The sequence below is a fragment of the Antechinus flavipes genome, chromosome 6 (genome assembly GCF_016432865.1).
Source record: "Antechinus flavipes isolate AdamAnt ecotype Samford, QLD, Australia chromosome 6, AdamAnt_v2, whole genome shotgun sequence".
Classification (NCBI taxonomy): Eukaryota; Metazoa; Chordata; class Mammalia; order Dasyuromorphia; family Dasyuridae; genus Antechinus; species Antechinus flavipes.
The window spans coordinates 77548333-77569704 of NC_067403.1; the positions used below are offsets into that span (position 1 = coordinate 77548333).

The window sequence follows — 21372 nt, forward strand, 5'->3', positions numbered from 1 at the left end:
CTATGCTCTTCCTATCCTTCAGAGAACTCATATCCCAATGAGGAATTATCAAAAAGCAGAGTACCAAAAAAAAAAAAAAAATTTAAAAACCTGAAGGATAAGGGAAGACTTCACAGAATTATCAGGACTCTGAAAATAACAAATATCCCGTATTTTGGGAAAACATTCCCTCCTCATTTCTATATTAAATCTTTGACTTCTTCCAAGGAAAATCAACTCAGTGCCACTTCTTCCTGAGACTCTTTTCTAATTCCCATAGTTTACCATTTCCCTCCTTTGCCTTTTCAATTTCTTAATTATACTTATTTGTGAACATATTGTATCCAACTTGCCAGAGAAGGAAGTTACTTGAGAATAAGGACTTTATCTCCAGAGCCTAGCCTAGAGCACAGCTAAGAAACAAAGATAAGATAAAAACCTACCTTGGTGATGAAGGCCAGTCTGCTTAAAGAAACAGAAGAATATTAAAATTCTACTTTAGTAAGAATACAGATTTTGTTTAGAAGACTAAAAGGGATGAAATAGAATAAAAACTGTCCTAAAGTGATAGAATACAAGGGGAAATTAGAAACAGAAAAAAAAATTCACTGATTATCACCTCACAAAGATCCTTTGTGTAAAACACTTAACAATATTATTGCCAAATTTTGAAACCCTTAGTCGGGGGTCCTCAAACTATGGCCCGCGGACCAGAGGCGGCAGCTGAAGATGTTTATCCCCCTCACCCAGGGCTATGAAGTTTCTCTATTTAAAGGACCATAAAACAAAGGTTTTGTTTTTACTATGGTCTGACCCTCCAACAGTTTGAGGGATAGTGAACTGGCCCCCTATTTAAAAAGTTTGAGAACCCCTGCCGGATCAAAGAGAAAATTTTGCAAAAAACAAACCAATCAATCAAAAAAAAAACAAAAAAAGTCAAATATGCCAGAAGTATAATTAGAATTATACAGGACTTATCAGCAGCCACAACAAAAGACCACAGGTCCAAGACCAGTATATAGCAACAATTAAAAGAATTACGACTGCAGCCAAAAATATCATATCCAGCAAAAATATCCATAATATTGAATGAAAAAATGGACATTCAACAAACTTGCAAATTTTCAGGGCTCTGTCTCAGCCAAACTTAAACTAGACAGAAAATTTAGCATATAAGAGCCAAAATTAAAGATTAATTTTGAAGAAGTCAACATGCACGACACATGTATTATGCATGAAAATATATATCAGATATATTTAAGATTGACATCAGTAATTGGGTAGCTCCAAAGAAAGATTGGGGGAGAATCAGGATAGAATTGAATATGATCTAATTTTTAAAAAATAATACAATTTAGGAAAAGGTAAAAATAATAATTGTGTACAAATGAGATACAGATGAACTAATACAAAGGTATCAGAAGGGGAAGGTGGACTTGTAGTTCTAAAAACCTAGCCACATCAGAAATGGGGTAAATAGGGAACAATGCATATACATATATATGCATACACACATACACATACACACACATACATATTTATATATCTATGTAAAAACCATGAAAGGTATAGCATTCTCCAAAATCTAAAGAAATAGGGGGAGATAGAATAGGATGAGGTGGAGTATAGAAGGTCATATAGTTTAATGGCAGTGGAACAAGGTGTATAGAATAATGGGCAAAGTATAGAAGAGGGAAAAAGGTGGTACAGGATTAGGTTGGGTACAGAAGGTTTGTGGGATGATATATGTAAATTAATAGCAATGAGATAAAAAGCGAAGAAAAGAGTCCAGGAGAAAATAAGAAAACTACAACAAGGATCAGGAGTAGAATTTATTAGAAAAAAAAAGTAGGGCTAGTCATCCCTGATCTTAGTCAAAGTCAAACTTAAAAATCAAGAAATCTACATTACATTAGGTACATGTTTACAAGTGGGTAAATGTACATATATATGTGTATGTCTGAATATATGTGGTTATGTATGCATGTAAGTCCATGTATGTGTATATACAGATAATATGTATATAGGTGAAGCTCTGTACCTATGTGTGTATATCTGTGCTTAACTGTAGCTTATTTGGGGAAAGTGAAAAAATGAAGGGGGGGAATAAAGTAAAAATGTACAGCAGAGAACAAAAGAATAACCTACAAGAAAGCAAAGATTTACACTTACACTCACGAGTATAATTTCTTCCATTATTATATATACTTTCTTGAGATGGAAATTTATTCTTCTATATTTTGAATCCTTCCTGATGTTCTCCTGAACAAATGACAATGTTTTGTTTTCCTTTTGTCTTTCTTTTTTTCAATTTTTTTTTCTAATTTTGTCTTTTGTTTAATAAATATTTTTAAAATAGCTATCATTAATCCGTCACTTTTGACATTTACAAAGCATACTACATATAGAATGTCATTTGATCATAACAAATTTATGAGATAATCAGATGAGGAGACTGAGATTAAGAGAAATTAAGTTGACTAGTCCAGAGTCACAAATAAGAAGTATAAAAAGGGAAAATCCCGCCTTGGGTCTTAACAGTAAGTCTACCATTCTATATATTACAACTTCATTAGTTTCTATTTTAAAACAGTCGTTATTCGAAAAAAGCAATGAAGTCTTAACATGAAGAAAATTCATTCCACTTGATATTAAGAAACTGTCACCAACTTGAAACGTTTCATTTCTCTTGACTCTTACAATTTTTTTTTTAATATTTGCCACATTTTGCTTAATTTCCACTACTAGACTATAAGCTCCTAAAGGGAAGAGAATGTTTCTGATTTATCACTGAATCAATAAATTAATGTCAAATAAAGTGGCAAGGATACTGATGAAAATTAAAAGTAATTTTAATTTAGTTCAACAAAAGTTTAATATACACTTACTGCTGAGGATCACAGTAGAGTAGAAAATAATGAATTCTCCTTCAGAAGACTTAACAAGTTCCAGATATATAACTAATAAGAGAGATTAACAGACAAGACAGACAAGAAGGAAAATAGGACCCAAGCAAGAGCTGGCTCACATTGGAGAATGAGAAAAAAATAAATATTCAAACAGTTTTTCTCTCTCATTTCCAGGAGCTACAAGAATTTTGGGCTTCTTGATCACACCCTACGTCTCAAGTAGCTTCTTTACTACATTCCCCACTCCGGCTTTTCAGCTTCTTTTGTGCACTGTGTCCACTAAGTTGTAAGCTCCTTGGGGACCAGGCAGTTTTTATTTGGATTTATATCACCAGCACATACCATGTGCCTGGCACATAGAATATACTTAATATACTCACTAAGAAGATACAGACACAGTCACAGAAAAATATTGTCCTCTAAAAGTAGCCTAATTTTTGTCCTTCTAAACCAGAATAAGGAAAAGATAATGGAAACTGCAAAGGTACAGAATAAGCTTTAATATAAATAAAATGCCCTAGTAATTACAACTATTCAAAAGAATAATGGTATACTCTAGAAGTTGATGGATTATACCCATTTTTGAAAAGTATCAAGCAAAGAATATATGTATCTCACATAAAGTATGCTATAAATGATTCTGGGTGAGGTTTGAACAAGATAGCCTCTGAAGTCTCTTGAACCTCTACAATTATACGACAGCTACTTTAGGTGAGAGAAGATGTAGACTAAGGGGAAGAATCAAATAAAGTAGTAAAGAATATGACAAAAAAGGAAATGATTAAACAAGGTTTTAGAGGAAACAGAAAGGAATGCAACAAGAAAATAAGCTAAAACAATTAGCTTTGGCTATAAGAAAAGCCACTTCATTTGGGGGAAATAAAGAGGAATCTATATACGGAAATAGCAAAGGATGGAAGAAAATAGAAGTGTTAAGATATTAATTAAAGGAAGAGGAGAAGCTCATGTCAGATACAATCAAGTTTCCCAGTAAAATAAGAGTTATCAACTAAAAAAAAAAGTTACAGAGGGGTTAAAGTTTGACACCTGATGAAAGGGAGGAGTAAAATTTTATACTCTGTGAATAAAAGATGAATAAAAAATTTCATATATCCTACAAAATAAGGCAAAATATTTTAATTACTAGTGTGTTTTCACAAGATATACTTAACATTGCTATGCAATTATATTTAATTAGGTGAATAACTAAAGAGTTATATGTAAAGGGTCACAGTCAGTAGGGAAACTCTGGGTGAGTTATAAAACTCTGAAGCCCAGAGGGAACCTGCTGACAATGTCTGGTTCTGCTCCCCATCTCCCCTCAGGGCTCTTGGCCTTCCTGAGAAGTCATGGGGCAGTGACGACCTGTGTTGTGATTGAAGCAGAGAGATGCCAGATGGAAGAGTGATACCAGGTTGCAAATTACGTACAATAGCAAGTTGTTCATATGGTCTCACATGCACAGTATATACTCAGCACATACCCCGTGTTTTGTTATATAAGAGTATGAGAGTATAAAAGGGGGAAAGACTTTGTAATAAATGTACTCCATTTTTCCACCATCCTCATGAGTCCCACATCATCACTTCTCCTCTAGGAAGGTAAATTTTAATTATCCCAGCATGAGGGCTCTAGAAAGCAACAATATGTTGTCACCCCAACCTGGGGGCTCTAGAAAGCACAGTATTTTAATTGTCCTGGCTTGGGGCTCTAAAAAGCAATGGTATGTTTTGTCATCCCAACTTGGGGCTTTAGAAAGCAGGACACAAAAGTTGTACAAAGACAGAATATAAGCTAATTATATTTTAAATTAGAAGCTTTAATGTATAAAATCACTGTCATACACATACCATGACTAATAAGATAAATTACATAAGTGAATAAATAGCTTATTTGATCTTACAAATCAACAGTCTTAGAATGCAGTGAAGTAGTGCAATAATAAAAGTGTTGAACTTCAGATTAGACTTCAGACACATAATTGCTGTATAGGATTCTGGACAAAAAGTATTCTTGTTCTGCTCACTACATTCTGAATCAGTTCATACAAATTTTCCAAGGAATCTGAACGTATTCCTTTTATAATTTCATTAAACATAATAGTATTCTATCATATTTCTACTACTACATTACTATAACATAATTTGTTTATCTCCTCAGCTCCTCAGTTTCCCATTCTTCGTCACCTCAAAAGAAGCAACATGTTTTTGAACATCCTTAAAGTTTACTTAGTTTAGGACTAATTCCCACCTTAATCTATTGTTGTTCTCATTTATTTGTTCCCCTTCACTGCCAGATTGAATTATATTTCTTTTTTTTAATAATATTTTAAGTATTTTATTTTTCCAAATACATGAAAAGATAGTGTTCAACAATGACTTTTGCCAAACTTGTTCCAAATCTCCCTCTTTCCCCTCCTTTCTCTTCTCCAAGACAGCAGGTAATTTGGGTTAAACATGGTGAAAAATATTTCTGTACCCAACTGTACAAAAAAAAAGATCTTCCCTCCTCTGATCATTTCATTTGAAAATAAGGTTAAAATATTAGCCTCTTATCACCTTTCCTCATATACACATCTATCTGAATACTCTAATTACATAAAATAGTTTTTTCTTAATTTTCTTTTTCCTTCTTCCACCAAAATGAATTCTCTTGTCCCCTCTTTTCATTTATTTTTTAAGATCAAGATATAATAGAACCACTGAATGAGATTTTCCAGTAATTACACTCTGTGACTCCAAATGATAATGGGGTTGTAGTATTTCCGCATGTTACAATCTAAGTAGTTTATCCATATTTGCTCTTAATGATTCACATTTACTTTTTAATGTTTTGCTTGATTCCTTTGTTTATTCTTCAGAGTTTCTACTTAGTTCTGATTTCTCCATCAAATTCCTAAAAGTTCATTCAGAAGTTCAGAAGGATGATAAAGTAGAATTATACTTAGTTTTGCTGATGAAGTTATTCTTAAGACTCTATGTCTTTGTTTTCCAGAATATTACATTTCAAGCTCTCTATTCCTTTTCAGAGGTGGCTGCTAAAACATGGATGGTCCTGACTGGCTCTTTGTTACCCGAATTTTTCTTTCTAATACCTACAGATTTGTTTTTCTTTGATTTAACTACATTGTTGCTGGGAGTTTTATTTTGGAATTTCTTTGCCCAGAGAAGAAGGTTGGACTCTTTCTATTTCTACTTTACACTTTGGTTCTAAAAGGTCTAGGCAGTTTCCTTTAAGATTTCTTGAACTATGAAGTTCAAGATTCTCTTCTAGGATTCTCTTCTTTTTTCTTTGTGGGGAAGAGAAGACTCATATTTTTCAGATAGTTCAACTTCATAGATTATCTTCTCCTAGATCCAGTTTTCCAGGGCAACTGTTTGTGCTGTGAAATATCTTAAATCTCCTTTTATTTTTTTCAGTGCTCTGACTTTATTATTTCTTGTTGCCTTGGGGAGTTATTGGATTCTATTGGGTCCATTATAATTTTCAGGAAAAGCCTGTGCTAAGCAGTTAGTTCCCAGATTATTTCCCACTCCAATTCTATTTTTTCATAATGCTTATTCTTTTCTCTAATTATTTACTCTGTAAATTTCATTTCTTAAAAATGTTTTTAAAAAAATTTCTAGTTTCAAAACTCTTTCAGGAATTGCCCTTAAATTTGTGCCTGAGATGTATTTTCCTTTGAAGTTTGTTTGTAAATGTTTTAGAGTCACTCTCTTCTAGATTTGTCTCTTAAACATCCTTGTCACCCTAAATTTTTATGGTGAGATTCTTTTTTTGTTAATGGATAAGAACTGTTATCAGATTGGGTTCTATGAACTTTTGGAGAGAAGATGTGGGCTGGACATGTTGATGCTTTCTGAATGTTATTATTAGATGCTCCCAGGTACAATCCATCCAGTCTGAGGATCTTCAAGCATGAAGTGGTCTGAGTGGTCAGATCCAGGGCAAAGCCTAATCGCTATCCCCAAACCGAAAATTTCTGAACTGAATTTGAGACTCAGCAATAGCAAACAATACTGCTGGACTCAGTTTCTATTAACCAGCAGTTGGAAGGGTCTGCTGAGATTCACAGTAGTAGAACTGCAGGCTCCTCTTTCATCAGAGACTCTTGCACTGGTTCTTCCTCTGCAGATTTCATTTGAGATTAGAAGATGGACCTCATTCTACTACAAAGGTCCAAGGCATATCACTGTTTCTGCCTTCTGAATTTGCTTCTCTTTGTCTTGAAAAACTTAAGGCCTATAAACTTTCTTTACTCCAGAATCTGACCCTTCGGGTATAAGGGGTATGTATAAGGACTACTCAGGGAAAACTGGTATCTCTGTGTTAAGATTACTAAATGCTTTATAGGGCGACAATCCACTTTTGATGACCACCAGATCCACCTAACTCTTACCTATGGCTCCAAAATTCTGTAGCATGCACAGGGCCACATCTCAATAAATCATTTTGACTAAACTGGTTTGAAGGTCACCAAAGGGTCTTAAACCCCATGGTGTGTTGGGGGGTGTCTACCCCAGGCATGTAAAGACTTCCCCTGATGAAATGAACAGATGAGAACAACTTGTTCCAGTGGCCATGAAAGCAGATGAAGAAGGTGTTGTGGAGCCCTTAGAGCTTGGTCATACATCACAGATGCCAAGGTCATCCCCTGCATCTGGAATCATCACCAAGCGGTCTTGACTCTGTCCTGCTAATGGGCAGTGATGGGTCTGCAAGAGAGAGTGAGGCTGACAACTTTGTGCGACTCTACCTCATTTACATCCAACTTAAGCACAAATCAAACGACAGCAGCATTGCATTTTACCATTTCTACCTCTCTCAAAGCCCCATGATTATAGATGAGTGATGAAGCAGCAGGTGCTGGGGTCACAACGCTGCACAGGGATGGTGCATAGGGCTGTCTTCTTACTGGAAGCTGCAGCCCCTGGATGTCTGAGCAGCCTGTTAAGGATCGCACTGCCCACCTCCATGAGTGAAGAAGGGACTAGAAAAGGTGCCCCAAAACTTATCTGCTTACTCAACCCTGGCCTGGTTACCATGGCATTCAGGGATCCTGCTCTATGACTGAGACACTTAAAATGTATAAAAGCTTCTGAAAAGCTGATTTCCTCTCACCACTGATACAAAGAATATATGTACACTTATAGACAACACAAAATCTAGTAGACCTGAAAGGAGAACGACTCTTAGAGAGAGAACGCAACAGGTATCACGTCCAAATAGGCCCTCAATGAAACAAAGCTGGCAAATGAAGCCAGATTCCTGAAGTAGAAGCTGGTTACATGTTTTGCTGGAGTGGTCACAGTGAAAGGGAGGGCCGTGAAGCTGGTGTAGGTTTTGCAATCGAAACTAATCTACTAACCAAACTTAATGGTCATCCAAAAGGAGCGAATGACAGGTTCATGACAATGCAATTGCCACTTGCAGGAAAACACCATGCCACCGTCATCAGTGCCTATGCTCCCACCGTGACAAATCCCGATGAGGTCAAAGAAAAATGTTTGAAGACCTGGAGACCCTTATCATCAATGTGCCAAAAAAGTACCAGTTTATAATTCTGGGCAACTTTAATGCTAGAGTTAGGCTCAGACTACCAGACACGGCAGGGAGTCTTTGGGAGGAATGGAGTTGGAAATTGCAACAATAGTCATTTACTATTGAAGACTTGTGTATCTAATGACCTTATCCTCAACTCTGTGTTCCATTTACTAAACACAATAAAACTTCGTGGATGCATCCTCACAGCAAACAGTAGCATTTAATAGACTATGTAATTGTAAGGAGAAGAGACAGGATGTGGGAGCGATCAAAGCTATATGTATTGCTGAGCGCAGGTCTGAGCAGACTTTTCCTCTCCAAGATGAATATTCATATTCAACAAAAGTGGAGGCCCCCAGGCCAGAGTACTAGAAGAATTAGTGTCAGCATATTAGAGTGCTTCTCTGAGAGGAAACAGTGGTTGCTATCTTGCAAGGTGTAAGTTGAGCCAACACAGAGTTGGCAACAATGGAGGAGAAAAGGAGTGGATGGCTCTCAGAGATTTGCTATACAGCACTATTTTACTCTTCTGGGTCAGAACACTCACAAACATCAAGACTGGTTTGATGAAAATGATGGAGAAATTCGGAAGCTGCTAAGTAAAAAACGAGAACTCCATAGGGTCACCAGCTATCTTTAAGGAGATAGCATTCAATTCCATCAACAAAACAATAGAGAGATATAAGATTCTTGGCTCAGTAAGAAGACAGATGAAATTCAGTTTTATGATGATCGTAACAATCCAAAGCATTTTGATGCACTGAAGGCTCTTTATGGACCAAAGACCTGTGATGCATCTTAGCTACTCTGTGCTGATGGTGTCACGCTGATTAGTGATAAGGACATGAGGACAGAGGTGGGCTGAACACTTCCACAGTCTTCTCAACAGACCATCATCAATCACTGCTGAAGCTTAGCTGTGTTGCTTAGCTTAAGCACTGATTGCTTAGCTCAAGTTGAAATCAATCACTCCCTACCTGAAGTGCCAATTGAAGAAGAGGCTGCTTTCATGTGTAATGCGCCAGGGCCGATTCTATTCCAACAGAGATTTAGAAGTCCACTGCTCATACAAAAGCTGACTGAAATTTTCCAGATTATATGGCAAGAGGAGGTTATGTCCCAGGAGTTCAGAATACCTCCATTATCTTTCTTTATAAAAATTGTTCTGTGGCAATCACAGGGGGTCTCACTCTTAGTCATTGCTGGCAAGATTCTTGCTGGAGTTCTCTTTAATAGGCTGACCCCATACCTAAATAAAAATCATCTACTTGAGAGCCAGTGTGGGCCAGAAGGGATCGAGGAGAAATCGATATACGTTTACTGCCTGACAACTCTAGGAAAAAGTTCCAAGAGCAGAACAGAGGTCTGTGGACAACAACTGTAGACCTGACGATACTGTCGGTTGTGAGGGCTTCGGTAAAATTATGCCAAAATGTGGCTGCCCAGAGTAGTTCATCAGTATGACACATCAGGTTTATGATGGCGTGCTCGCCTGGACTCTGGGCAGTGGACAGTGCTCTCAAGCTTCCCCAGTCACCAGGGGAGTGAAACAGGGCTGGGGACTCCCATACTCTTTATTTAGCGTGATGTTTTCAGTCACATTGTCAAACTTCTTCAATGAGTACAAACATGGAATCGAATTGGTCAGCTACCACACCTTGAAAAGACTACAAGCCAAAGCCAAAGTGGGGACACTGTTGGTGCATGATTTTCTGTTTGCAGATGATTGGGCACTCAAAACAACTTTGGAAACTGAAAGGCAACAAAGTATAGATTGATTTTCTGCTGCTTGTGCTAATCCCGGTTAATGATCAACACCAAGAAAACCTCCCTCAGCCAGCACCACACTATCTATACGTGGAACCATGTGGTTACAGTAAATAGTGAAGTTTTGAATGCTGTGGGTTCTCTTACCTTGGCAGTGAACTTTCCAGCAACGTCCACCTTGATAATGAGAGTGACACAAGGATTGCCAGAGCTAGCTCAGTGATTGGGAGGCTCCGAAGGAACATGTGGGAGAGGAGAGAGATTACACTGACTACCAAATGGAAGGCCTACAGAGCTGCTGGGCTGACGTCATTGTACACCTTCTGAATCCAATTCTCCCTGTGCAACAAGAGAGCTGTTCGGTTCTGCAAACATATATTGTATCTAGGATATACTGTAACATATCTAACATATATAGAACTGCTTGCCATCTAGGGGAGGGGGTGGAGGGAGGGAGGGGAAAAATCGGAACAGAAGCGAGTGCAAGGGACAATGTTTTAAAAAATTACCCTGGCATGGATTCTCTCAATATAAAGTTATTATTAAATAAAATAAAATTAAAATTAAAATTAAAAAAAAAGCAGCACAAGGGCTTATTCAAGGTTTCCTTTAAGAACTTTGTAAAAAAAAAAAATGTATGACATGGCAAACACGGGCACAGGACTGCCCAGCACGGCATGTCCTCATCAGTGAAGGTGTGGTACTCTGTGAGCAAAACTGACATGAATTAGCTCAGAAAAAAATGTGAGATGTGCAGAGTTAGAGAGTCCATCCTGAATGTTCATAGGGACTATTTAGGTCCGATCCATAGCAGAGTGTTCTGAGCTCTTCTTGGTCTGATCAGCCACAGTTGGACCCACTGCAACTCGACTCCAACATAGTGATGTCATTTTGGTCGTCTTTGAGAACAAAGGACAACTAGCAATTCCAGAATCTCACCCCTAGGTACAGGTTTCCACATGAGTCGGCCACACATCTGTGACCAGACCTAGAAGGAAAGTGATAAAGCTGCCAGCTAGCACCTAATTCCATACCCTACATAAAGTTGTGTTATCCCAATAGGAATCTCAGATTTTCTCTTGCCCTTTTGTCCAGTCTCTCTTTACACTTGAAGGCTCTATACACTACACTCTTGACTAGGTTCAATTCCCAGTATCCAGAAATCTGTTTTCCTATGTCCACATGGGCTAGGGCGGGGGGAAAATGATTCAGCATGTTTTCCTTAGATTTCCCTAGAAAGATTTGGTCAGATCCATTTTCTAGATCTGTTGAGTGGAAAGAGGAAAGGAAGACAGAAAATTACAGTTCATCATCACTAAACTTCTTTCAACTAATCTATCATCTTGGCTTCATGTCTCAAAATTAACTGCTTCTAATGGCAATGTCTGTACTTCTAGCCCATTTTTAAAGTTTTATTGATGCTTTCCTTTAATATCATTGTCATTTGCCAAAACTAATGTAATTAAAAATAATGGTTCATTGAAATAGATCAAAGGTACAAAGGCTGACAGTATGTTGATATATGGCATTAAAAATACACAAACACACACACAAACACACACACACACACACACAACCTCTAATTTCACAAGTGTAGGGAAGTCTGAGAAAGAAACTTCCTCTACCAATGAAGTTCAGCGTCAATGAAAAAAATCTTTAAAATTAGAAGAGACAATTTGGAAAAACAAACAAAAAAGAATAAAGAAGTAATAAAACTAAATATTCCCCCTCCAATTTCTAGAAAACTTTTAGACAATTTGATTAAAAAGAGATAGAAAAATTAACAAAATAAAAAATGAACAAGATGAAATAATAATAGCAATAACCTGTTCTTAGATGCCAGACCCTGTGTTAAATTATTTACAGTTATTATTTCATATAATCCTCAGAACAAAGATGGGAAATGGGTGCTATTATTATTATCCCCATTTTACAGATGAGGAAAATAAAGCAAATAGAAGTTAACTAAGTAACTTGCCCATGATCATAGAATCAGTAAGAGTTTGAGTCCAGATGTGAACTAAGGTTTTCCTAACTTCACTATGTAGTTATCTCAATAATAAGGAAATAAAAAGAATTATTAGAATATACTATATGCAGCTATATGCCAATAAAACTAAGATATAACCAAAAAAAGAGTCCCTAAATGAATCAATTTCAAGAAGGAAACTGAAACAGACATAAAGGATAAAGGTTCCTAAAACATTTTTATGCAATGGTCTCCTTTGACAATCTGGTGAAATTGAAGTACTTTCTTGTCAGAGCAATGATTTCAAATAAATAAAATATACAGGATTACCCAAAAAAATCAAATTTCAGTATAAAAATATTTTTAAAAGAAGTTCGTAGCCCCTAATTAAAAACTCTTGCTATCAAAAAACGATCCACACTCCACAAAGTACCTAAGTGATTCAGATAAATTTTGAGAAAAATAATATAATGCTTTTCAGGAATAACAAACATCTATGCTTTTTAAAAATTAAGTAAGAAAGAATCCCTACCATATAGTTTCTATAAGCAAATTAGAGTCCTTATAACTAAACCAGAAAAAAAGGAATGATTTGACAATAGGAAAATTAACATAATCATTTAAAAAAACCTAAATAATCCCAAACATTATTATATCAACAGATACAGCTAAAATCTTTTACAAATATAAAACTGATGTATCCTCAAAATACTATAATGAATATAGGAGAATAATCTTCTATATATAGGACCAAAAGCTAACATTACATGTGAAGAAATGTAAAAAAAAAATCTATTTTTTTAAATTTCATTAGAAAAATCATTGCTTCCTCAAACAATTTATTAGTAAAACTATTTCCCCCCAACATTGACTATTTCTACTTTTTATCACCATTTCCAATGTAATAATATGAGGTGAAACCCAAGTATTTCTTCCAATTCTGATTTCGTTAGTACTACCAATTTCTAACATTTTTTCATATCAATTGTTAGAATATTCTATTGTTGTATTTGAAAGCTGTTCATATTCATCAAAAAACTCAGCTCTTGAGGATTACCTCGTGAGTTAATGTATTTGTTTAAATTACCTACATACTTTGGATATGAGATTTTATCAGGTGTCACATAAAGAGGTTTTTCTCACACAAGACTATCTTCTTTCAGGAAATAAATGGAACTCTTTTGTAAGAAAGGTTTTTACATTTTATAGTCAAAATGGTCTATTTTGTCTAGAAGTTTTCTAATACTGTTTGGTTGTGATTTCTCTTTGTAATTAAAAGTCTAAATGTTGGTTCCTTTAAATATAATCTTTTGAACTTGGACAGCATTTTGTGGAAATTTCAGAATATCAAAATATAAAACTAAAAGATAAAATAATGAGTCTTAAGTTTTATAGATGAAACAACTAAAGACCTGAGAAGCTAATTTGTCAGTAATTTAATGTTGTATGTAATGTATTTATTTGTAGATATACCTTCCATTCCCTACTACTAAACAGTTTTGGGTTTTTTTGGACAGGGGGAGGGGTAGGTTATTATATCTTAATGATGTTTGCATTCCAAAACAGTACCTTTTCACAAAGGAGGTATTCAAATTTATGGAATTAAAATTCTCAGAGATGAAGAATTCTTTCTTTTAACTTAAACCTCCATACTCCTACTATTTTATTTCATGCTGCATTTATTTGGATTGAAGAGATTTAAGACATCAAATATGTGTTAGAAAAAATTTCTTTAATATAGTTCATATCAAAAGCATAGTCCATATTCCTCAGCTAACAAAGTCCCGTACAGTAACCTGGTTTCAGAAGACAGAAGAGTTTAAATTATGAAGAGTACAGTTAAAAGCAATCAGAAGATCCTATTTACTCTGCTCCATAAAATGAAATTAAAGGGCAATAAATTTAGAATAAGAGGAAAATATTTTCCTCAGCATACAGCAAACCAATGAAGTTCTAACATTTACTCTAGGAAGTCGGCAGAGCACACACTATTACTAAATTATAATGAAGACAGGCCGACAGCTTTATAGCCATTAGCAGCATTTGCCTCTGGACCAATGAGAAGGAGCAGCTCATTCAGTCCTTTTCAGACAGCAAACTCACTAATAAAAAGAACACGGTCTAACTGACCTTACCTGAAATAATCAGCCAACCATGGAAAATTAGAGTTTAAAGAACTTTAACAAGAGTAAGGAGAGTAGAATTAAAAGAATTGTTACTCTCTTTGCCCTACAACCACTCTCACTAAGTATTGAAAAAGCAACAGCAAAAACTGATTTCAGTTTACTCTTGTTAGTCAAATTTAGTGACGATTCAGGACTCCTCATCTAGAAATAACCACTGTAAATTTTGGTAATCACAATTATTAATTCTGCTTATTGTAAGTATAATAAAAATTAATTGTAAAATTACAATATATTTGTAAAATATATTTATTTATATATTGCACATTTTATATATTACATATATTATATAATATACATATTATTTATATGTACACAACAACCTTAGGAGGTAGGTGTTATTGGGATCCCCATTTTCCAGATTAAGAAACTAAGACAAATAAAGAAAATAAGTGATTTGTGCAGGATCTCACAGCAGTAGTGTCTTGAGGTCACATTTTAACTCGGGACTTTTTAATTCCAGAACCAGTGTCCCAGATCCATTGTACTATATAGCCACATACCTAGCAAGTGAGGAAGAGCTGAACAAATTATGGATGCAATGCAATACTACTAAGCTGAATGACAATTATGAACAACTGAGAGAAATATGGAAAAATTTATAGGAAGTAATGCAAAAGCAAAAGCACAATGTACACAATGAAAGCAATCATCTAAATACTTCTCACAGGAAGAATCAAAAAGAATCCTGACCAAAAACAATGGCTGATATGCCATGGTTTAGGAACCCATTCAATTCTGTTCATCAGTAAGTGAACCTTTGAATAAAGATATACTTCATACAAAAAAATCACATTTGTTCTGAAAATATTAACTGAAGGAACAAAGAAATGATATAAGAGGCAAATCCCAGCAGCATGCAGCTAAGAATTTCTTTTTTTCTCTACTTTCATTTATGGAAACTGGAATAATTAGGAAAATAAAGGAACTGGGAGCTCCAAAATATATTTCTTGGTCTAAAGAATAGAAGACTATATATTACAGTAGATATATCATTACAGTAGGTATATCAAAGTGTCAAATGTCTGAGTAAAATACAAAAAGCAAGTGGAAAAACATTTTTGCCAGCAAATCACAAAAATTGTCTCTAAACCAAGATTAGAAACTATCAATAGACAGTACTTAATTAATAGTTTTAGAAAAGAATATCTCATAACATATTTTATTAATTCTGCTTATTATAAGTATAATAAAAATTAATTGTAAAATAAGTCAATTATCAGCACAAAAACAAAAGGAGTTACTATAATTGTGAAAGAAAAATAAATGATATTGCTTCAAACACTAGTTTAATAGACAGGGAAAAAAAAAAAACTTAACACTTAGATTGATTAGTTCTTTTTTATACTAACTCACCAGGAGATGCTCCCACCAAGTCTGAGGCCTGATTAGAATCAACTGAAGAAACAACACTAACAGCATTGGTAGGCACATTTGTAGGAGCAGAAGGTGAAATAGTAGGTTTTTTTGTTGCAACAATAACACTCCTGAAAAAAAGATCAACAAGTAAGTAAAAAATACATATAACAGCTTCCCCCAAAAAAATCCTACCTGTATTATTAAGAAATGATACCTTTACTCCATACTACAAATATGATGATAATAATAATGTCAACTAGCCGTTGCTAAAAAGTTAACAGGCAATACTATGATGTTATTTAACATTGAGTCTTTTTATTTTTGATTTTGCCTTCTAATGTTCTTAAAGAATATTTAGTTACTTGAATCTTTTAGTACTTGTAATCATAAACCATTGAAAAATGCAATATTTAAATTTACATCTTTCCAACTAGTATTTACTCTAGGACCTGAATAAGACTTTATTTATGAAATTTAAAAATAGGACAGCCTTTATAATAGAGGTGAGGAAACTGAAGTCCAGGAAAAATGATTTTATCAGGCTGACATAGGTAATAAGGTAAAATGCTATTTTCTGAGCCTTTTGGCTGCAACTCTGGGATTCTTTCCACTACATAATGTATTCTTTTCTTGAAATGATAAAAAAGAAGTAACTCTTAGAAATGTAACAGAAAACATTAAAGTTTTTCTTTTTAAAAAATTTCTCCTTGAATATGACAGTAATTTTTTTTTTTTTAAGGAGTTCCAAACAAAACCAAAACTTTTTGAAATTTCAAATAGGAAAATTTTTTTTACTAAATCTTCCAACAAAAGCTTCACTAACACTTGAACAACAAAAAGTCATTATCATAAGAATTTAATGTAGATAGAGTTCTAAATTCTAAAAAACTGTCACTTGATGGTTAGTTTTATTTAGAGTATAGTAAACCAGAAGAATCAAGATGGATGCAAAATGTTGTAAAATTAAGAAAATATATATGATGTGTTTTTAAGAGACAGGTATTTATACCATACTAATTTTAATTACATTATAATATGTTATGTCGAATATCTAAAAGACCTTGTTAAAGCCATTTTTAATTGAAGTTTGCTCCATAAACATAAAAAAAGCTCTAGCTAATGAGGTAAAGAGAACAGCTGATATATAATGCTCTCCCACAGCAGTGCTTACTTTTAATTACCTGGTGTTAACCATAATCCTAAAGTCTTCAACATTCAATTTATTTAATCACATCTTTTGTTGACAGAATAACTGTAAAATGAAAGTATTCCCGTAATACCTTTAAAATATTCAGTATTTAAAATAAAATTATGTAGATATTTAACCCTGATAATCATTTTAAAAATCTAAATCTTTTTCTCCCAAAATACACTTAAACTGTTGTTGAATTTTCAAAAGCAAACCTGCAGAAGAAAAAAAAATATATTCTATTTGTCTTCAATTCTTAATACATAAGAGTGGGCACTCTATACAATTAAATCAAACTCCCTTGTGCTAGGAGACATGACTATTCAATATACTTGGGAGTAGCGGGTGTCACATCATTATAAGGGTGACTGCCAATGTTAACTATATACCAAAAAAAAAAATAGACCTAATAGCCACCTGAGCCCCTCAAGCCAAAGAGTATTATAAAAAGGTACTCATTTCTCCAATACTTATTTTAGTTTCTATTAAGTATATTGTTAAAAGATATAACAATTCCCGTTATTTTTTTCCTGAAAATAATTTTTTTTATTTACATATTTACAAACTATGGATTAAATAGCCTTTTTTTAATATTCAAAGGGGTTTTCATTTTTTATTATGTGAAGTTTGGACTCAACAACTGGCTGCTCCAACATCAGTACAAATGATTTCTCTCCAGTATAAATTTCTTTATGCAAAAAAAAATTTTATTGCAATGGAATATAAAACTTAAATGTATTCCCTTAGCATTTGTGTATTCAAGAGCCATTTCTCATAGTCAAATGTCAACTATCACATGGAATAATTTCTGGATATCCAAATTAATAAAGAATAATGATAATGTGAAACCCTAAGAGCAAATCATCCCAAACCTGTGTATATTTCACTTGGGAAAGTTGGTTTTGAAAAATAACTTGAAATTCTATACATTCAAGTCCACTTAGGTTCAGTAAGAAGGGCTAGTCTTTATAAGTGTATATAGGAACACTGGTCAAATTTTTTGGCACAAATCAGTGTTCACCAGCTCAAATGAATATGGTCAACTCTGGACAATTATTAAATCCAAACCATAAAACATAAAATCAAAAATTAGAAAAAAATTATGAAAAGTCTCAATGAAAAAACAACTGACCTGGAAAACAAATCAAAAAAGGATAATCCAAGAATTACTGGATTATCTAAAAACCATAATTAATAAAATAAGAACCTAAATTATCAAAAAAAAAAAAAAAAAAACCCTACTCTAATGTCCTAGAACCAAGGGTAAAATACAAATTGAAAGAATCTAACAATTACCACCTGAAAGAGATCCCGAAATTAAAATACCCAGGAATGCCAGACTTTCTAGGTAAAAGAGAAAAAGCTTTAAGCTTTAAGAAAGAAATCATTCAAATAACATGGGACTATAGTCAAAAACACACAAGACACAACAGCTATGCATTATAAGAGCAGATAACTTGGAATATGATATTGCAAGAGCTGAGATTATACCCAAGAATCACCTAACCAGCAAAACTGAGTATAATCTTTCATGGGGGAGAGAGGAAGAAAGATATTTAATGAAATAGACTAACAAGCATTCCTGATTAAAAGCCCAAAGCTAAATATAAAATTTCACTTTCAAATAAAAGACTCAAGTGAAAAAGAATAAAAGAGGGGGAAAAATCATAAAGGATTCAATAAAGTTGAAAAGTTTAAATTCCTTTAAAAAAAAAATGACTCATAAGGGAGAACTCACCACTAACGAAGAGGAAATTAGGGCAATAATTAGGAGTTACTTTGCCCAACTTTACGCCAATAAATTCGACAACTTCAATGAAATAGAAGAATACCTCCAAAAATATAGCTTGCCTAAACTAACAGAGGAAGAAGTAAATATCCTAAACACTCCCATCTCAGAAAAAGAAATAGAACAAACTATCAATCAACTCCCTAAGAAAAAATCCCCAGGACCAGATGGATTTACATGTGAATTCTATCAAACATTTAAAGATCAATTAGCTCCAATGCTAAATAAACTATTTGAAAAAGTAGGGATTGAAGGAGTCCAACCAAACTCCTTTTATGACACAGACATGGTACTGATACCTAAACCAGGTAGGCTGAAAACAGAGAAAGAAAACTATAGACCAATCTCCCTAATGAATATTGATGCTAAAATCTTAAATAAAATATTAGCAAAAAGATTACAGAAAATCATCCCCAGGATAATACACTATGACCAAGTAGGATTTATACCAGGAATGCAGGGCTGGTTCAATATTAGGAAAACTATTAACATAATTGACTATATCAATAACCAAACAAACAAAAACCATATGATCATCTCAATAGATGCAGAAAAAGCATTTGATAAAATCCAGCAGCCATTCCTAATAAAAACACTTGAGAGCATAGGAATAAAAGGACTTTTCCTTAAAATAGTCAAGAGCATATATTTAAAACCTTCAGTAAGCATCATATGCAATGGGGAAAAACTGGAACCTTTCCCAGTAAGATCTGGAGTGAAGCAAGGTTGCCCACTATCACTATTATTATTCAATATTGTATTAGAAACACTAGCCTCTGCAATAAGAGTCGAGAAAGAGATTAAAGGAATTAGAGTAGGCATTGAGGAAACCAAACTATCACTCTTTGCAGATGATATGATGGTATACCTAGAGAATCCCAGAGATTCTAATAAAAAGCTAATAGAAATAATTCATAATTTTAGCAAAGTAGCAGGATACAAAATAAATCCCCATAAATCCTTAGGTTTTGTATACACCACCAAAAAAATCCAAGAGCAAGAGATACAAAGAGAAATTCCATTCAAAATAACTGATGATAGCATAAAATATTTGGGAATCTACCTACCCAAAGGAAAGTCAGGAATTATTTGAGCAAAATTACAAAAAAGTTTCCACACAAATAAAGTCAGACTTAAATAATTGGAAAAATATTAAGTGCTCTTGGATAGGCTGAGCGAATATAATAAAGATGACAATACTCCCTAAACTAATCTATTTATTTAGTGCTATACCAATCAGACTTCCAAGAAAATATTTTAATGATCTAGAAAAAATAACAACAAAATTCATATGGAACAACAAAAAGTAGAGAATCTCAAGGGAATTAATGAAAAAAAAAATCAAATGAAGGTGGTCTAACTGTACCTGATCTAAAATTATATTATAAAGCAGCAGTCACCAAAACCATTTGGTATTGGCTAAGAAATAGATTAGTTGATCAGTGGAAAAGGTTAGGTTCACAAGACAGAATAGTCAACTATAGCAATCTAGTGTTTGACCAACCCAAAGATTCTAACTTTTGGGATAAGATTTCATTATTTGATAAAAACTGCTGGGATAACTGGAAATTAGTATGGCAGAAATTAGGCAAGGACCCACACTTAACACCATATACCAAGATAAGATCAAAATGGGTCCATGACCTAGGCATAAAGAACGAGATTCTAAATTAGAGGAACATAGGATAGTTTATCTCTCAGACTTGTGGAGGAGAAAGAAATTTGTGACCAAAGATGAACTAGAGACCATTACTGATCACAAAATAGAAAATTTTGATTATACCAAATTAAAAAGCCTTTTTACAAACAGAACGAATGCAAACAAGATTAGTAGGGAAGCAACAAACTGGGAAAACATCTTTACAATTAAAGGTTTTGATAAAGGCCTCATTTCCAAAATATATAGAGAACTGACTCAAATTTATAAAAAATCAAGCCATTCTCCAATTGATAAATGGTCAAAGGATATCAACAGACAATTTTCAGATGAAGAAATTGAAACTATTACCACTCACATGAAAGAGTGTTCCAAATCACTATTGATCAGAGAAATGCAAATTAAGACAACTCTGAGATATCACTACACACCTGTCAGATTGGCTAAGATGACAGGAAAAAATAATGATGAATGTTGGAGGGGATGCGGGAAAATGGGGACACTGATGCATTGTTGGTGGAGTTGTGAACGAATCCAACCATTCTGGAGAACAATCTGGAATTATGCCCAAAAAGTTATCAAACTGTGCATACCCTTTAATCCAGCAGAGCTACTACTGGGCTTATACCCCAAAGAGATACTAAAAAAGGGAAAGGGACCTGTATGTGCCAAAATGTTTGTAGCAGCCCTGTTTGTAGTGGCTAGAAACTGAAAAATGAATGGATGCCCATCAATTGGAGAAAGGCTGGGTAAATTGTAGTATATGAATGTTATGGAATATTATTGCTCTGTAAGGAATGACCAGCAGGATGAATACAGAGAGGCTTGGAGAGACCTACATGGACTGATGCTGAGTGAGATGAGCAGAACCAGGAGATCAATATACACTTTGACAATGATATTGTATGAGGATGTATTCTGATGGAAGTGGATTTCTATGACAAAGAGACCTAACTGAGTTTCAATGGATAAATGATGGACAGAAACAGCTACACCCAAAGAAGGAACACTGGGAAATGAATGTGAA

The 21372-nt window shown here is 34.2% G+C and overlaps 1 protein-coding gene across 1 annotated transcript in view; it reads right to left on the minus strand.

The window, feature by feature from the left end:
- LRBA (LPS responsive beige-like anchor protein) overlaps positions 1-21372 on the minus strand; it is a 745582-nt gene that overhangs the window by 502201 nt on the left and 222009 nt on the right. The window contains exon 30 of the mRNA XM_051966352.1: positions 15708-15838. Within this exon, the coding sequence (XP_051822312.1) occupies positions 15708-15838 (131 nt within the window). The remainder of the gene's footprint in view (positions 1-15707; positions 15839-21372) is intronic.